The 19,354-nt window shown below is 37.3% G+C and overlaps 1 protein-coding gene across 1 annotated transcript in view; it reads left to right on the plus strand.

Annotated features, from left to right (window-relative positions):
• LOC104535910 (laminin subunit alpha-2-like) overlaps positions 1-19,354 on the plus strand; it is a gene marked incomplete at its 3' end in the record, with an annotated part of 47,679 nt that overhangs the window by 13,332 nt on the left and 14,993 nt on the right. Inside the window, exons 7-12 of the mRNA XM_010188312.1 lie at positions 1,365-1,524; positions 6,396-6,520; positions 8,483-8,645; positions 10,725-10,869; positions 13,641-13,779; positions 17,643-17,763. Of these exons, the coding sequence (XP_010186614.1) occupies positions 1,365-1,524; positions 6,396-6,520; positions 8,483-8,645; positions 10,725-10,869; positions 13,641-13,779; positions 17,643-17,763 (853 nt within the window). The remainder of the gene's footprint in view (positions 1-1,364; positions 1,525-6,395; positions 6,521-8,482; positions 8,646-10,724; positions 10,870-13,640; positions 13,780-17,642; positions 17,764-19,354) is intronic.

A 19,354-nucleotide genomic window follows, 5' to 3' on the forward strand; every position in this document is an offset into this window, starting at 1 on the left:
AAATGCTGTATTTCTGCATTAAGTATCAAACATGTAAGTTAGAAAAGTTCCATGTAATATTGATATCCATGCTGAGTGTTTCAGTGCTAGTTAGGGTTGCAAAATCAGAGAATCATAGAATGTATTGGGTTGGAAGGTACCTTTAAAGATCATCTAGTCCAACTCCAAGATCAGGCATCCATGTTAGGAATTTCCAAATTAGCATGACAATGGTCATGGGAAGTCCAGAATCCTATTAAAAATGACATAAAGCAGCAATTTCAGAAGTTATCGATAAGTCCACAGTCTGTGATCTTCCTCTGGCTACCTCATCTCCCAGCCACTCCACCACATTATTGAACATGCTAGATACTTCATCTGCACATGACAGGATTGGGGTCACACTCCATGCTTATTTCTATAGTCATAGAAGAAGGAAATTATGTGTGTGGATTATGGTCCATCTGTCTAGGAGGAAACACTAATATATGGTGCGGCTATAAATGCCTAATAGTTTACTTCTATTAGGTAAGTAGTAAGCTTCCTGTGGAAAGCTACTATCCATACTGCTGGAAGTGAAAGTAATATTAAGCAAATTGTTGCAAAGGATTCAAAATTATTCAGGTTTACTTTGAAATACCTTTCTATATACCAGAAAGACTTAAGAGGAATCATCTCTCTCCATATTCTGTTCCTTTGATTGTAAAAATGTCAGCAAACTCTTTCCATGCCATTAATATATAGCCTAAGGAATGGAAATGTAACTGCAGCGGAATATTAACAAATGGTAAATTATTTTGTTGTCATTGTTGTTACCATCAATATTTGATATGGTTCACAGAGAACAATTAGGTAACATCCTTAAACATAGTTGGGTTTGTGCCTGTTTGATAAGCAACCAGAGAGCTGCACTGCAGAAACTGCAAACTCTATGCACCACAGTGAAGCAAATTGGAGTGTTTTATCACATGATCATTTATTTCAGTTCCAATATAATCTAAGAAACCTTATGAAATTCAGAAATTTAATTTGGAACCTTGCTTGCATAATTTGTTATGTCAAGAAGCAATTAATCAACACTAATTTCATCACAGCAATTTAAAAAATGCAACTTCTTTGTTTTTGGTCAATGAAAGTTCCACTTCGTCTATACAGTGAATTTTGTTCAAAAAGGACGCTGAGGTGAGGAAAGAAAGCTGTTTCTGTGATCATGTCTTTAACTTACATAGTAGTTAGACATAAGAGTCTATACATTTGTAACAAAATGTAACATAATCAAATCAGTAATACATGCCTCTGTTAAAAGATGCCATCTAAACCAGACTTTTCCCATGTTTTGTTTAATTACTGACTGTATGCTTAAATTATTTTGTTAAAATATCTAGGACTGGGAAAAATGGCACAATATCAGTGCGAGCTCTGGACGGTCCTAAAGCCAGCATTGTGCCAGCTACATTCAGTGCTGTCTCTCCACCTGGATATACCATTCTGGATGTAGACGCTAATGCCATGCTGTTTGTTGGTGGTTTGACTGAAAAAATAAAGGTAATGTCTTGTCTGATACTAGTGTATTAACTGGCTATTTATGTGGGCAATTTTTGTAATTGCTTACAGTAGAAATAGTAAGCTTTAATGCACTGGCATCATTGTAGTAGGTGCTTTAGTAGCAAACAGTAGGCCTGCGCTCTTGAAAGATTATTAGGATTTGCCCAGACATGTAGGTGCACAGACCTGAAGTTTCTCTGCCCATGCTGTTAACTTCTTCTGATCAGAAGCCTGGTGGCTGGATATATTGGTGCAGCATCTAGCCCAACAACAAATTTCTGCTGGGTAGCTGGGTGCTTTATCCTGTACATACTGCTGCCCCAGCAGGCTTTCAGTGTCAGGAACAGGAACTCATGTTTCCATACATTCATCATCTCCTAACAACGTATATGACAATCTGTATTCCTTTGCACTCAGAGTTTTTTTCTTTGTCATGTATCCACAGTGTAACTTCCTTTGCAGTCTACTTTTGGCATTTCTGCTTTGTTTTCTTGATTTTTGTTCCTGTTTTCCCCCCATAGTACCCCTCTTTTTAACTGCTACTTGCATTAGATCCCTGATCTATTTTCTCTTCTTTTTGCTTGTTCATTTTTTTTCTGGTGACTACTTCTACATTGCTTAAGTTAACGGGAGTGAATAGAAGACTTATGCCAAATAGAACAGATGGAAATCTTTCACCAAAAAATGTTCTCCTATAAGTAGTAATTGGCATATAATTTCCAGAAGAATTAATTACAAAACAATTTAAATGAACTGTTTTGTTCCTAATCAATATTTTTCTTTTTTAATGTTAATGTTACCTTTTGTAATGTTAAGTTATAATTTTTTGTAATATTTCAACTTTCTCAAATAGTCAACTCAAAGAACCTTTTTTCTTTTTTTTTTTTACACTAAAGTTCTTGTATGTCCTCAAGTGTTGAAATAGCACAATACCTTATGCTCCTACTTTCTAGCTGTTAGAAAGTTCAACTTTCTAGGTGGTTCTGGAATATGTGGATAGACATATTCCTTTGTTACAAAAAACAGTGTGGGGGCACATTTCCAGACAGATAAAGACAAAATCAGAGCATACAAGAGGAACATAAAATGTAGATTCCACATCTACAATTCAGCATCTTGAAGTCCAGCTTTAGCTTCAAAGATATCCATGTGTTTTGGAGTGCATTCAGGTAAATTTTTTGAACTTGATCAGGTTCATAACTCAGGGCTTCTGCAACAAAAAGAACCAAACAGCTGAGCAGACTTGCACAACTGCCAGCTAACTTAGCTGACAAGCATTAACAGGATCAGGAAAAAATTTCATAAGATTTTGGGCTAGGAAATTGCAAGTCAGTCCATGTTAGTCAAACTCAGATCTGTGTGCTCTGCTTTATCTGAAATGGAACCACAAAAAATCACTAATGTTTTCAGGTTTTGAAGATGCATATGCAATAAATCTTTACATTTCTTGTTGAACTTTAAGGGTGTAAATAACCGAAATGCACTGTTTTTATGTCATTTGATTTCATGTGGGAAATAGGCAAGGAAGTAAAGTGAATAATTTCTTGGAGAATTACGTATTAGATAAAGCAGATTTTCTGTCATCTTTTCCACAGCCTTAAACAGAGGTTCTAGTTTGCTCTCTACCTTCCAGTTTTCTATCTAGAGGCAACTAAAGGTGTTTGCTTTCTTCTGTTAGCAATAAACAAGAACCTTTGAAAAATGTTTCTGAAATTAATGAATCATGAGTTGCTAAAAGTGATACGGCAGAGATCAGTGACCCTTAATAACCAGAATGGCCTCACTGGCTTTCTGTACTCTGTCCCTTTGATGTGCTTTTTCAAAGGGAATGGAAATAAACCAGGGAGAGGTACTTTATCTCCAACACCTAATAACTCTTCTCAGCTTCCTTTCATTCCTGAATTTTTACGATGACAAGTAAGTTTTAGTTTCTACGGTTGTTTTCACCAGTAACAAATTTAACTACATCGGCGTTATATCCTGTTTTTCACTTGCCATAATAACTCAGTGGAATAAGCACTGCACTGAGCTGAATCACAACTTGTTAAGGGCTTGCAGTGCTGTGTACCTGTAGTGACCAAAGGCCCAAACACACACAAGTCCATTGGAGGCCGTAGGGTTGGTTGTGTCTGCCTGCTTCACTGAAATGCTGAACTTCAGAGTCTGACTGCAGGCTCAGGAAGATGGGCTGGCTCAGGTAACAATCATCAGAATTATGATTAAAAGAATAATTGCATCATTCTGCATTTAGAAAAGCACTTGGTCTATACAATATTTAAATTTCACTGACTCAGTTGAGACCCCAGAAAATGTGTGGTCAGGTGGTTTTTGACCTGTTGCCTTTGGGTGATCCCCCAAAGGAGTAATGAAACTTCACACTCAAATGCTAGTCCATATCTGAATTTTATTTTAGATGGTACTTTTGAATTACCAGAAGGCAAGTGGGGCAAGTACTGAAACATAATAATACAGTTTATATTTGCACAGCTCTAGAACAACAAACTTCCCAGACCAGAGCTTTCACTTGAATTCTACTTTGAAAAAAATGTTTGTTTACATTAAGAATCCAGAGAATCAAAGATGATACAGAAATTCAGCAACAGCAGTTCTGTGCCACAGCATAGTCTTGTGTCTAGTCCTAATTTTCACAGTAAAGCTGTAAATTAGAGTAATAAAAAGATATGTTTTACTTGTTGTCACCTCTGGCTTTAAGTGTTATAAATATTTTATTGTTAAATAAAGATCTCTTAGTATTACAGTCTGATGGTGGAAGAAGTGAAGTTGTAAAGAGAGTTCATATGTACTCTTTGAGGAACCAGGCCCCAAAGCTGGTGCCTACTGCTCCAATAAAAGATGTCACCACTCATAACACAGGTCATCTCACTTAAATTGCATTGTCAGAGGAAAAATTATTTTGACTTTTAAACAATTTAATATTATATCTACTGCTTTTACTTCATGTTTATTAGTACTATTATTTATCTGGGGCATTTATTTGATATTTAAGTACTAGCAGTATTTGAATAATACTTAAGAAGAATTACTTAACAATGAAGCTTCATGAAGTGTGTACTTAGGGAAAAGTTAGAGATTTAGCAGAATCTCTAGAAGGGAAAAGGGTTCAAGGGCTCTTGATGTTTCAAGGTAAAGAAAAGGACATGGAATACAGTAACACTTAAATCTGAATCCTTTCTTGAACGCTTTTCTTTTTTCCTTTAGTTTAGATACAGGGAGACAGAGATGGGTAGTGAGCACAATTCAGCACATAAGGCAGTTCTAGGATCAAGTATGAGGTGCAATGCTGAACAGGAATTATGGACGCTGCAAAAGTCTGATGCCAGCACAGCCATTTTCAACCTCAGTAAGGGTTCTCCAGATATTTTCTGGAGAATTCTCAATTTTTTCATCTTAGTCAGGAAAACTATCGTGATTTTTTTTTCTTCAGGTAAATAAAGACAAGGGCAGAGGCAGGAAGACAGTGTATTGTAATTTTGGTATGGCTGATATTGTTGCAACTTGGAGTTCTAAACACTCTCAGGCATGCTCTGTTCAGACACAAACTGTGAATTAAAAGATAAATTATAACTTTTCTGGGAATTTTTGTCATAATGTGGTACAGTTGTCAGGCTCAAAAAATGAAGACCTTAACTGAGACTCTTTTCTAAAACCATGAATCTCTTTGGGCATTTATCAGGGTCACTGGTATTTTTTAAAACTCTGTCTTAGAAATTGGCTTTTTCACATTATTGGGTTTTGGAATGCTTTGGATTTGTCGTGGGATTTTGTTCACATCCCTTTTTGCATGCATCTTTGCAGTGTATTCAGAAAGGAGGCTTATTTTCAGTTTTTAAAAACATCTTTCATCTGACTTGAGTAGAAGACTACGATACTTAGATGTCATGAATTTCTCAGAAGTGACATTAAGTTCATACTTGTTGCTAATTAAAACCTTCCCAATTACCCTGGGAAATATTACCAGCACATTAAGTCTTTTAAGTCATACTTTTCCTTGAATATTTTCAAGTTGCACTTCTCCATATTCTCTTGCAAGATCTTAATATTCATAATTGCTGTATGGAAAACAGCAGGTGCTTGTCTATTTCAAATAGCTAAGTATATAGATTTTCAATCAGCTCATATTGATGAAGTGAAATTTAAATGAAGCTAGGTATTTTTAGAAGGATAATTTTAAGCTGACTACTCTGTGTACTGTCAAATATTACTACCTTAATCATGGTACTATGTTATAATCGAATGAGCATTACCCCCTGTGCATGACCCTAGCTTAATGAGTTTTGATGGAATATGAGTTTTAATTGCTTTTCCATCTGAATTTTTTTCTGCATCCAAAATTCAGCATGAACTTTACAGGTGTAACCCGTTAAGTTTACAGTTGATCTTTTATCTTGGATGATCTGCTCAATTTCCAGGCTTTTGAGCATTAAGTGCAGTAGAAATTTTTGCTTACTGTATTGCAGGCGAGATTCCTCATAGTCCATTCTCTGAAGTCTTAAACAAAAACCCAGATAGATCTTGAACAAGGGGGAGCAGGCAGCTCTCTGAATAACCAAGAAAGCTGATGGTGATGTGGAAGCCAGGGCAGCTCCTCATTATCCAGAAATCATTCTGCCTAGGCCCTCCTTAGAGTCTCAAATAAATGGATTTTTCCACCCTGACTGATAGAAAGCTTAGCTCACATTTTCAATGATCAGTTCTTTAATAGGAGGACGTTTCATATTAAGTATTGCTATTTGTATTTAAAACAATAAGAAACATCTTCTAGTATTTGTGATTTTCATACCAGTTTTGATTTCAGACACAGTAGATCACCTCAAATTGAATTCTAAAAAGGTTTGTGTTTTCTGTTGCAGAAGTCAGATGCTGTAAGAGTCACCACCTTCACTGGCTGCATGGGTGAGACCTTTCTAGACAGCAAGCCCATAGGACTGTGGAATTTCAGAGATATCGAAGGAGACTGCAAAGGGTGTGCCGTCAGGTAGGTGATGCACTGACTGCTTCTCATGCTGCTTTGGGATCATGTCCGTGGTGACACTGTGGTACACAGAAGGAATTTCCACAGCAGCCATCGAGTTCTGGTAGACAGCTGCGGTCTGTATACAATGCTGAGAGTTGGAGGAAATATGAAGTCAGGTTGTAATTAAACCAAGAGGAGAAGCACCCAGTCTGAGTCATAAATGTTGTCAGTGTCTTAACAGAATTAAGACAGTGTAACAGTGCCATGATGGTAATGCACCTGCTAACCAGTAACCAGGATTAGTCAAAACATGAGGGGATGGGATCCACAGTGGGACTGAGTCTGGCTCCTGGAAAGCTGTGGCATGTGTGTGTAATGGTAAGTTCTGTCCTTGTCAGTGACCTGTGGTTCCAGGTAGGCTAAATGGCCCATCCAGGCAGGACCAGGATTCGCATATATAGGCTGAGAACTCCCTTCAAGAATTTTAAAACAACCTAAGTTTCTTCCTATCTGGGTGTGTCCTTATCCTTAGAGAGCTGTGACCGATCTTCATTCCTCTTTCCCACCAGACTAATCTCAAACACTTTCCTGTGCCATGTCTCAGCTTCAAAAGCTGAGAGCCCTTATACAGAGTCACCATCTGATACTACAGCACAGTTCTGGGAATTATCATGTAAAGACATGATGGGTCTCTCACAACCTTGTTTATGGTTTATAATTTTCACAGTGACCCACTGCATGAAACAGCACTGTCCTCTTAGATGCTTCTGCATTTTTTTTAGTTAATTTGGTGGTGTTATTTAAAGCCCACACTTTGTTAAGTAAAATTATTGCAGGTCCAGGCAGGGAAGTTAAGAGTAGGCTACCTTTTAAACTAGACTGCTAGTTTGACAACCTGCTAAAGCTTAGCCCTTTGAAAATGATGAAAATTCCAGTTGTGAACAGAAACAATTTTCGAAGTACTACAGGATTTGCTTGACTACAAATATAGGCCCTTGATACTTAGGTGGAAATTCAAGGAGCATGATGATATATATATATGCATTTCAATTCCAAAAAAGTCCTAGTGGAAATGGTGATACATTTATGTGCATCTCTGCCTAAATTTAATTTTCTCATTCATTAGTGATACTATAGACCTGCTTGCTTGGACTGGAGGTGAGTAAAAGGGAGATTAAAAAAAGAATACTAGACTTGAGATTTGTAGAAAACTGTATTAAAAGCTCCCTTTTACCTTAACTCATTGTTCCAGTACCAGAAAGAGCCCTGTTCTGCAAAATCTATTTGCAAAAATGTAACTGTTAAATGTAGCTATGGAGAGTGTAAAGACTACATTCAAGATCCTTATACATGTATGGCAAGCATATTCTAGCCAGTATTTCATGTTTAGGTCCCTTGTTCAAATTTAGTTATGTTTGTGATTAAACCAAAAGATTGATGTCTTGCAGCTATCTGATCTGTGAGACAGAAACGGTCAAGAGTCTGTCATAAAAATCGTATCAAACAATCTCAAAGCCTGATATTTTCTGTTTTGTAATGACCGGAATACAAAAAACTGTGGAGGGACTCATGCTTGTGCTCTCATGGTGTTTGTAATTTGTGGGTAAACAGAGAGAATTAGGGTTTTCAGGCTGGGACTCTCTGGAAGTTGTAATATCACAAACATAACAAAACCAAGATTTATTGCAAGGTGAAAGAGTACATAATGCTATTTTTCATTGAGGATTGCAAAATGAGTCATTACAGAACATGAGATATAGGCAACAGGTTCCACTGTCATCTTCCTCCCAGAAGTGCTTTTGTGTTGGATGAGCTGGTGAGCTGACCTTACAGCTTCACCTGTCAGAGCAGCGGTTTGATTTAAAATCAGACCAAGTTCAGCACGACTTGCAAGAGGTGTCCCCTCATGCCCCTTTTCCCCCCATTTCTTTTTCTTTTAACTGCACACGGCAAAGGAAATCAATTGGAATTGCCCCTTTTCAGCCCACAGGTGGCAGACAGTGAAGGGACAGTCCAGTTTGATGGGGACAGCTACGCTATGGTGAGCCGCCCAATCCGCTGGAACCCCAACATTTCCACAGTCATGCTCAAATTCAGGACCTTCTCATCGAATGCCCTGCTGATGTATCTTGCTACTGATGACTTGGTAAGAACAACCAGCTAGCCTTCACGCTCCTGACAGGTTTCATGCCATCTTTATGGTGTCTGAATTCATCACATTATGAGAACAAATAGGAATTGAATGTAGTCCTGTACCTGTCCTGGTACAATGCTGTCTGATATCGAAGTGAATGCAGACAGTGTTATAGTGTGGAAGTTGACTGCCTGGTTTTTACTGACTGGGGAGTATTATTGTGTGCCTGGGTGTTAGACTGAGGGGAATTTCAGCTTTTCTGAAATTATTAATTAATTTTAATTTATCCCAAATATTTGCCTGTGTAAACATTGCCAGTTCTGGTTATACTTTCATAGTTTAAAATATCGTAGTGTGAGGGCAGGGAGAATATGGGAAGAGACAAGTCTTAGAAGTCCTACTGGTATATAGGAAAAGTTTGTGTTTAATGGAGTGGCATTAAAGGGGAACTGAATGGCGAAGCAAACAGGATGTAAACAGTGATGATGTTTTTACAAGGTCTACAAATGGTGCCTTTTACAGCTAAAATAGAGAACAGAAACATTAGTAGTAAAGTTGTTCAAGGTTTTTATTCACACACAGTATCAAATGTGTGGTGGATAATAGGGAGAAGTTATTTATAAAGACATCTGGCCAGATTCTCACATGAATCAGGAATAACTCAGCTTCAGCATCTCTGATCCAGATTGATTTGCAATCCTGACTGGGAACAGAGTACTTTCCTTAGCCTTTCACAAGGGCCAGAAACTATGTACAGCAATTCTCCCTGACATCTTGAAGGATTACTGAGCACTATTTTACAAAAACTGAGTTTGTGTAAATTAGTCTTATTTCACATTCCTGTAATTTGGGAAAACTTAACAGAATTGCTGGAGTTATCACGGAGGTGGGTGCTTCTCCTGACTGACTATAGTAAAGATATTTTATTATGATAATGAAGTACTTATGTAGTTTTTCTAATTCTTTTTTATAATTGAATGTTGAAAGTATAATGAATGTAATTATTTTAGATTATTTTGCATAATTATTTTGTATCATTATTATTAACTTACATAGTTTTCTAGAAAAAAGTATTTACTTGAAATTCTGTAAAACACTGAGAGCTGGAAGGCAACTGGTCCCTGATACAATCTGTCTCTTAATATACTGTCCCACTGTATAAAAACTTCGAGGATGCTTTTTCTAGTGGAGCATGAATAGACATGCATAAGCATCTAGCATACTGAGACTGTTAAATGTTAGTCTTTTCTTTTTAACATAAATTTATGTTCATATACATAACTTCATTATCACAGTTTTGCATAAGTATTCAGCACATGGTAAAGTATTTTCATTCCCTCCTAGGTCTGAGCACAGATGGAACTGGCCATGTGCAAAATTACAATTAAAATTTCTCTGGTACATTCATGTCCTGGGTCATAGATCCACCATTACTTAATGCCTTTCATGCTATCCAGTTCTCTGGCTATTTGTTTTGCTTTTGTGTCCTGCCACCTCTTTTTCTGTATATACTGCAGTGTATACCATTGCTCCAGTCAGCCATCGGCAGTTACTGCTTAGATATTGGTGTCAGTGGTTGATGAGAATAACAGTTCATAGCTCTCTGTTGCTCCATCATTGCAGATTACTCTCTGGAAACCCCGGTAAAACCAGCCTGTTTTACTATCTTTACTATTCTTGTTTTCTAGCTTGCAAGTTTAAATCTAGCTGAGGTATGTAGTAAATGCACTGTGTTGCAGACATATACTCAAAGCTGAGTATTAGTTTCAGGTAATTATCATGTGTATTTCTGTCTTCAATCTAAGAAAATAAACGTACAGACATCCCATCAAAACTCCAGCTAAGTTGTTAGCAAAATGCCAGCTAACTTAGCCATACATAGGAGAAGAAATGGGGAAAAAAGAACTTGTTGGCGGCAGAATTCTGTACGTTACAGTCTTGAGCAGTAAATGCCTAAGTAAACTTTTAAAGAAGCTTTAAAGAAGTTGTCTGTTGTCACTCGGGAAAGGAAAGTGTTTATTTAATGTCACATACCTCTTACCAAAATTAACAAGAATCATAATTTGTGTATCTAATCCTTTTCATTAACAGAAGGATTTCATGAGTGTAGAACTCAGTGATGGGCATATAAAAGTCAGCTATGATTTGGGATCGGGTACAGCTTCTGTTACCAGCAACCAAAATCATAATGATGGCAAATGGAAATCTTTCACCCTGTCAAGAATTCAAAAGCAAGGTGAGTTCCTGTGGTGTCAAGACCATGACTTTCTCAACTACCTGTGCAGTACAGCTAACCATCTAATCATAGGGAAGATACTGTGCAAAACTGCTAGAATTATAAAATTCTAATGATTTAGCAACTTCTTTTGCTTAGATTACAGGTGTGTTGAGTTGCATGTGAGTGATTGCACTGTCAAACCGGCCTCTTATGAACAGGTAGCTTAATTTTCAGGCATAATTCTGCTTTACAGTTGCATAAATTACATTCTAAAATGCTTCTGAGTGGGAAGAAGTTTTTTCATCAGTTCCCTGATGTACAAAATCATAAAACAAACCTGTGTGATTTTTGTTAGGCAGACAATAGCGTTCATGCTGTATTGTCCTCTCATACACAACATATCCCAAAGCACTTAGAAAAGCAATGACTTCAGTACTGATAGTACAGTATCTCAGTAGACAAACAGAACAACTATTTTACATTCCCTAACGCTATGCAGAGTATCATGATCTGAATCTGCATAGAAACAACTGTCTCCGTTTAAGGCTCAGGGAGCAAGATTTTCTCTCTATTGTCCCCTACCCTCCCAGGGGATGATTTAAAAAAAAGGGAATAGAGAAAGAAGATGCTTCGCACAAGGTTGGAAGTTAAGACTGTAACAAGTTTAATGAAAAACAACAGGGAAAGGAAAAGGGAATTAATAAGAGACAAAGGATATTTAACTGTATACAAAACCCGATCCCAGTAGTCCCAAGTGGAAGTGTCCGAGCAGTGCCTCGTGGCCGCTGCGACCGCTGTGACTCGTCACCAGGGACCGCAGTGGTGCTGGGAGCGGATGGTGGTGGATGCTGCCCGAGCACGTGGAGCTAGGCCCAGCCGTCCTGAGATGCGACAGGAAGCAGCCCAGGAAGCCAGGAAAAGCCCGTGAAAACTTCAGGCCTCCTCGGTTTTTTATAGACTGTGGCTGGAAAGGGGAGGGAACTGTACTGATCTCGGACCCCCCAGGGTCCTACGGACACCACCTGTCCTTCCCTTTCAGGCTGGTAACCCTTAAACCATAACAACAACTGGGAACATCTTCAAAAGTGCTGTTAATTCTTTAACCTGTTACTGATGCAAAATGTGAAGTAGTGGCATTTGATAAGACACCAAAGAATGCTGGCTACTGTTCTGGCAAAACCCTTTTTTCTTGTTTGTTTTTAATGTAGTTATAAGACTGGTAGAATCTTACCTGAGCCAAATTAATTTTATTGATGGCGTCTGATATTCTCCGTGCCTTTTTATCCTGAAATCTTAGTGCATTCTGAATCGTCAGGGTCACCACGAGCCCCTGCCCACACTCTTCCTCCTCTGCCCCCTGCAGTGCCAGCTCTCTACCTGACCTTTGCACCTCCAACACAGACCCACTCTCTTGTCGTTTGGCTGAAGTAGGTTTGGGAGCCAGGACACTGGCCAAAATAACTCGGAACTCTCACTTGCGAATTTGCTGCACCTCTAGAGGAAGAATGCCTTGTTGCAAGCCAGTTATCTTAGTTCATACTTAACTCAGGAGGTATTAAGATAAAATGCAAACTATTCAAACATATAATGTGTTTATAAAGAAGATACAGAAATAGAAATGAAAGGAAAATTAGTCTATTTACAGTAAGGTACAGCAGGAAAGCCTATGCCCATTCAATTCTGTTTCACTTCTGAAAATGGTAATTTGTTTTCAGGTTTTGCACATTCCTTCTCTCTTTTAAGAAACTTATTTAGTCAGCTGCTGTTACAAGAGACTCGCCTTTGGCCTTTACTATTTCTTCCCCCCATCCTCTCATTCTTTCTTCCTCTCCACAGAGTATATATTACCTCTTCTAGTGAGTCCTCCCGTGGAAATCTCCTAAGAAGTTGACAGGTCTTTCACCTCCAAATTCACTCTATTCCATCTTTAACCAGAAATCAAGCTAGTCACTTTTTACATTATAATAAGGGTTCGGTTAATTTCATTCCTTAGTTATGTAGATGAGGGTGGGGGGAAGGGAGTGATTATAACTATCTTTTAACTATCTGAATTAAAAAAAGAAAGGGAGAATGAAAGGAAAAAAAGGAGAAGGTAAGAACACTTTCTTTGCATCCCTATGGTAGAATATACACTTCTTCCTTCTGGGGTGCTCAGCATTTCTTCAGGATGTCTTGTCTCTCTCACTGAACTTTATATTCTGTATTAATCCATACATTAAAAATATACATGAAACATGCATTCAAATGGGATGGTTGCACATAGCACATCACTGACTCCAGATTGAGATTAGACATGACAGCAACTGACTGCTTTGGGTTTGAAAATGGTTTAGAGAGACTGATCACCAGTCTCTAAGGCACATAATGACAATGCTTAACAAACTTTTACACTAGAAAAATCTTGCTCAAGTGACAACCTTTGGACTCAAATCATAAATTAGATGTAAAATTATCTCTTCTGTCTTGAATTTGTCCTGAATTGTTAGCTCCAAATTACATTGACACAAAGAACATACCAAATTGAAACCGGTTTAGAAACTGTATAAAAATAAAGCATACAGAATTGCTATAGCTTCTCAGGTTGTTATGGAAACAGAGGAAAGCATAGGTCTCTTCCTCTGCTCTTAATTGGCAGTTTGGAAATCCAGTGTCTTAATAGCAAAATGCAACCCTCCTTGCCTCTCCCCTCGCCTGCTAACCCTCCAATTATTTCTCTGTTGATTTCTTACATTAAGACGTCTTATAAGTTCATGACTGTTATTTTGAAACTAATCTTAAATGTCTTCCAGCCAACATATCAATTGTAGACATAGACACCAATGAAGAAGAGACCATAGCAACAACTTCAACAGGCAGCCACTTTGGGCTCAACTTAAAAGGGCATGAGAAAATATATTTTGGGGGATTGCCAACTCTGAGAAATCTAAGGTAATGTGGCTCAAACCGATTTTTTTTACCTTTGATAAAGGGATGTAAATACAGTGTAATCTTATTTTCTGTATCTCTTTCTCAAGTTCACTTGCAGTAAGTGAAAGGTGAGTTCCCAAGGTACCTGATACTGCCACAGCAGATCTTTGCTTTATTTACATATGTTGTGTATTTCAATGTATTTCATGCATCTCAACATCACACAAATGCAATGGAAGTTGTGGTAATGGTGCAGTACAGCACCTGGACTGTTCCTGTTCTAAGTTCCTGGACTTGTTAGACTAAATTACTCCTCTAGTCAGGAATTAAAGTATATGATACAATACTCCTGAGATATTTGATGTAAATAGAATGAAATATGGCAACCTTTTCCCTTGAGAAGCCTGATCCTGAATTTCTTGCTCAAATAAAATACTCATTATTTATTTTTAAATACCTCATGTTATTCTTGATAAACTATAAGTTAAGCTTTAATAAACCAAATAAATAGGATAACAGATATCTGAATTTAGCGACTGTATTACATGGTTTTAAATAGACAAAAAACTTACTTGTGGTTTAAATGAATATTCAGCAGTTTTGCAATGACAAGAACAAGAGAATTCTGTGCTACAGTGAACAGATGAGCAACAGAGAAACAAGCCCATTAATCTATGTCAACTTTAACTACATGGCATAAAGATAGCCTTGAAATGGTCTTGTGCACCAGAAACTGTTGTGATGAGTCCACAGGCTGTTCTGCAACTAACAGAAAGGACTTGTTAGTTTATTAGGTTAATAACTGACCTCTGATGTCAAATCACTCAGCAATAAAAAGATCAAAGATCTATTTTACACGGGAAATATAACACTATGTTATGTAATTGTGCTATCACACTAGTGCCTAACAAAATGTCTAGAGCAATTATCTTCCAGCAAATCCTTTGCGAATGCTTAGAAACTCAGTGTACCACAGCTACTTGGACCTGTGGTAACCAATTTGCCTACAGCTATGATTCATCAGTCACTAGAGCAAGATGCATGTTACGGTAAATTAGAATCAAAAATAGTGAAAGGAGGATTAGGGCAAAGCTGATCTACCACAAACAATAGATGCTGAGGTACCTGTGACTTTGTAATTTTCAGGTCATGTTGGTTCTGCAAAATTCCTTTACATGGTTTGCTTTTACTCACAACCAAGTATAGCAACAAATTATAAAAGCTCTCTGATATATTAAATTTTGAGTTAGCTTTTTGCAGGGTAGATCACTTAATTATTATAGCTTGACAGCGTATATAGAATCTCACCATCCATAATGCATTGTTTGCAAGTTATGTATATCTGCTTCATTGTGAAGTATTTTGAACCTTGCTAATAAGTATAATTTGCTACAATTAATGTAATTTTTCTTCTTTCTTTCTTTCTCACTCTAGTATGAAAGCAAGGTAAAAATAATCAGATTATTTGCATGACTTGCATGTGTCTAGTGTCAAGTGCAGCTTGAAAGCACAGGCGGCACTGCAGAAGTAGCGTGTGGGCAGTATTTACACCAGCTGTTGTGCTAAGGCTGTTAATTCAGTGAGTTGCTCCTGCTGCAACAAGCAAAGCTGCTCCCAAGTGCTTAACACTGTCGTCTTACACGCTGTGCACACACCTCCACAAACAACTTTTATTTTCTTCACACCACTGCCTACTTCAGCTCTGTTTGTTTATGGCAAAGCTACGGCAAGTTGTATTGCCCAGTTTGGTTCTGGCCTCCAGGCTGTAAGAGCAACGTTGTGCCGGGTCAGGTGAGGAGCGCTGCACTCCGAGGCAGTGATGTAGTTATTGAGGAGAGTATGAAAGCCAGGTGCAGATTTTTGTGAAATTTGTGAAACTTCTGAGTTTAAGAACAGGGGGATAGGAGAGGTCACGTATTTATGACTGTTTCCGGTTTGCAGGTATTTGTGTCCATTGCTTTTGCTTTGATGTGCTCAGACATGAACTGAACTCCACTGTTTTGCAGCTTAATTCCTGGTATGAATTACAAAAATGCAGCTTCCCCCTTGATCCCAAGAAAGATTTTTTCCTCCCAAGCTCCAGAAATCTTTACTTGTACTTCTTTGAAACTGATCCTAGTCTGGAAAAAAAGGCCAAGAATTTATGCGAGATCTGAATGAACTTGGACCGTGCTTTGTATGTTTTGGAAGGGAACAGGGAAAAAGGAAGTCTTAAGAAAACATCAAGCAAGTGTTCAATGTTTACAAGGATGTGGAGTTCATATGGGTTGGGAATTATATGTAACAGCAACTGCTTGTAATGGGATGGCACAAGGGCAGTCTGTAATGGGACAGAGCAGTAACATGGATGGCAAAGACAGGAGACCATGGGCACTGCTGATAATGACATGGCAAAACTCTTCTGCCACCGAGAAAATGAGTCTATGAAAGAACTGGAGAAGAGCTGGGAAATAAAAAAATCAAAAATTAAAGGTGACCTAAACTACATGAGTGTAAATAAAGCAGAATATGGATTATTTTAGTAAACCAGATGCTTACTTTATGTAGAGGATGCTAATTTGCCAGAGAATACAGTGCACTTGCTACAATGGCTATAGTGCAAAGAATGGCTTTCAGTTTCAAAACATGCAGCTGAACAGTATGTGCAAAATGGTTTTATTTTGTAATTAATATTCTTTATAATCTTTTCTTTCCTTCCAGGGAGCCGAAATGTTTTTTGGGATTTTTTTTCTCCCCACAGTTTTAACTCTTTCTTTATTTTCCAAATTATTTTTTCTTTCTTTAAGCTGTTGATATTATTCAGATATTTTACTAAACATTCATGGATAATATTGTGAGTGAATTAACTAGTGCTTTTTTCTTTTTGGATTTACTCTTCATGACATGAATGGCAACTTTTTTTCTGAAGTGACCATATAAGGTTCTTCTTGCAAACCTGGTTCAGACGTTGCCAGCAGTTAGTGTGTCACTCTGGTGTTCCCTGGCCTGGGCAATCATACTTCTGCATTAAAGTATGCTACCTTTGGTGTTACTTTTAAAGGTTTTTTTATTTCTTCTGGCAACCAGTTGATAAGCCAAACTGTGCAACTTTGCAATTCCATTACAAAATTTTCCTGTCTTGGATGGATAGTAACAAACACAAGTGTGTTGGGTTTTTTTCTTTCATTGCCTGAGAAAGTCAAATATATTGCTGTGTCACAAGAAAATAGGCAGCAGTTCTCATAGGAAAGATACTGGGAGTAAAAAATACATAGAAAACAAATGTCAGTCTACCTGAACATTAAGAAATCTTAAAGCATTAAAAAAAAAAAAAAGAATTTTTTTTCAGCCTTCGGCAAAGACTTTATCAAAAATGTTTGTATGCTGCTAAAGTTCCTCTTCCATTAGGATCTAGCATACAAAAAGATGAATGAAACATCTGTCTTCCAGTTAAGGTCTCTCATTGTTATGATTCCTAGCTTATGTCTTTCTGCTTTGCCTGAGGAACAACTACTTACCTATTTCACAGCTGACTGCATTTAAAGCACTTGCTAAACAAAAAAAAAAAAACCAAACAACAAACCACAACAAAAAAACCCAAACAAAAAGACCAAAACAAAACCTGCCACCACTAAAAAAAGAGAAAGAAAAAAATTGAAAAGGGTGCTGTTGTCAACTGGAGATGAGATTAATCTCATGTTATACCTCTGAGTGGTGGAAGGCAGACTGCAATATATGCTGATAGGTGGTAGAAGGCAAAATGTATTCATTTGAGTGTATGTGTTTATTCTAAAAAAAAATTAAAAAATCAAGCATCTGTGCATCTGGAAATGCATGTGTGTGTGTCTGGCTGACTGTGTTCTCCCTAAACTCTATTTTTGAAAATACTTCTAATTTTTTTTTAGGCCTGAAGTGAACTTAAAGAAATATACAGGTTGCCTCAAAGAGATTGAAATTTCAAGGACACCATATAATATATTGAGTAGTCCTGATTTTGTTGGTCTAACCAAAGGATGCACACTAGAGGTTAGTTGGACTTCCATATACTTTGATCTTAATTGATATAAATGTTTTCTGGTTTCTGATTTTATGGCATAGCATATTAATTGTATATGACATATTCACACACACATAGGGATCTAACCTGAAAATCAGAACAGTTATATTTAGAAGGAAGAAAGGTTAATTAGTCTGAACAGCAAGTAGAACAGTTTTCCAGATCCCGACTTCTTGGACAGTATCCCTGGACACTTGTGATATCACTATCCCTAAAGGGTAGGATTTTCTGAAATCCTTAGTGGTGGTCTTGCTCTGTTTCAGCTGACTGAAGTGGGAATTATTGGCATTAATGAGGATAGAATTAGGCACTGACAATATTACAAAAACCTTAAAATTCAAGGATTTCATTTTTTAATGTTATTTTAAAATCATTCACTATAGAATACCAGATACCACTACAGCAAATCCAAATGAGTTGTTATTAAAGAGATGCTCTCTGAACATTTTTCTCCAAAACGTTGAAAATTTCCTTTGAACAGTGACTAGAGCCTGGCCAGTCCAAAATAAAGATGAGTATCCTCTTTAGCGCTGTTTATCACTTCTATCTCTGGCCTTCATCAGAGCAAAAAAGCACTCAACAGTAGGACTCTCAGACAGGATATTAGACTAGATAGATCTGTCAGAATGTGGCCATTTTTAAGTTTTCAAGGTTGTGATAAAGCTAAATTGTAAACAACCAGATTGCTCAAATGCTTTTATATCTTACAAATTTGGGGTTGGCAAAATTTTTCTACAGAAGTTTGTATTTGTTTGCGTTTATTGTAGATTCCATCCTGCATAGGAAACAAGGATTGTTGTGTTGATTTTCTTCTGTTGCTATGAATCTTAGAAAGAAATTTTTCACATTATTTTTTAACTCTTGAGGTTTCAGAATTTGAAATCTAATTGGATTAACCATTTTGCTAGGGAATTAAATAAAATATCCTAATTGTACAAAACAGGATGTGCAGGATAATTAAAAAGAAGTGAAGTAAACGCAAAAGATAAAGCATGGATATACGCTCAATTATTTAAATGCCCTCGTATTTCAGAGAAAGGTCAACATCATCAGTTATTATTCAATCTAGCATAATTTATTATCTCTCTACCTGAAAACAGTTCTACTGTATTGAAAAAATAGTGAGTTATTTTAGAATAAGTCACTGTTTCCATAGACTGGTCTTCCCTGTCTGGAAGAGTACAAGATTTGGCAGTGGTTACAGGAAATCTTCAGGATTATGCACTGATGCATTATTTGATGACATATTCTCCTCTTTAAATTGTGCTAATGGCTACCAGTATCCAGAGAAGTGGGCCATGCACAACCAGTGTTTCATTTATGAGCCTGAGTCATCAAGAAGCAGTGGTGCTTAGTGAAGCCATGATGAAGTAATGGCTGCTTAATGGAAAGTATTTTTTGGCCACATTCGACAAATAATAGAATCTAGTTTATGTTCATATTGGCTGTTGTTATCTATTGTATTGATTTAAAAGTAAAATCTCACTGTATTAACTTGATGGAGAACATTCAAATTAAAAAAACCCACCTGTGAGCAGTTATTTTTAATCGAAGAGGATA

Source organism: Mesitornis unicolor, unplaced genomic scaffold, assembly GCF_000695765.1.
Source record: "Mesitornis unicolor isolate BGI_N332 unplaced genomic scaffold, ASM69576v1 scaffold18287, whole genome shotgun sequence".
Classification (NCBI taxonomy): Eukaryota; Metazoa; Chordata; class Aves; order Mesitornithiformes; family Mesitornithidae; genus Mesitornis; species Mesitornis unicolor.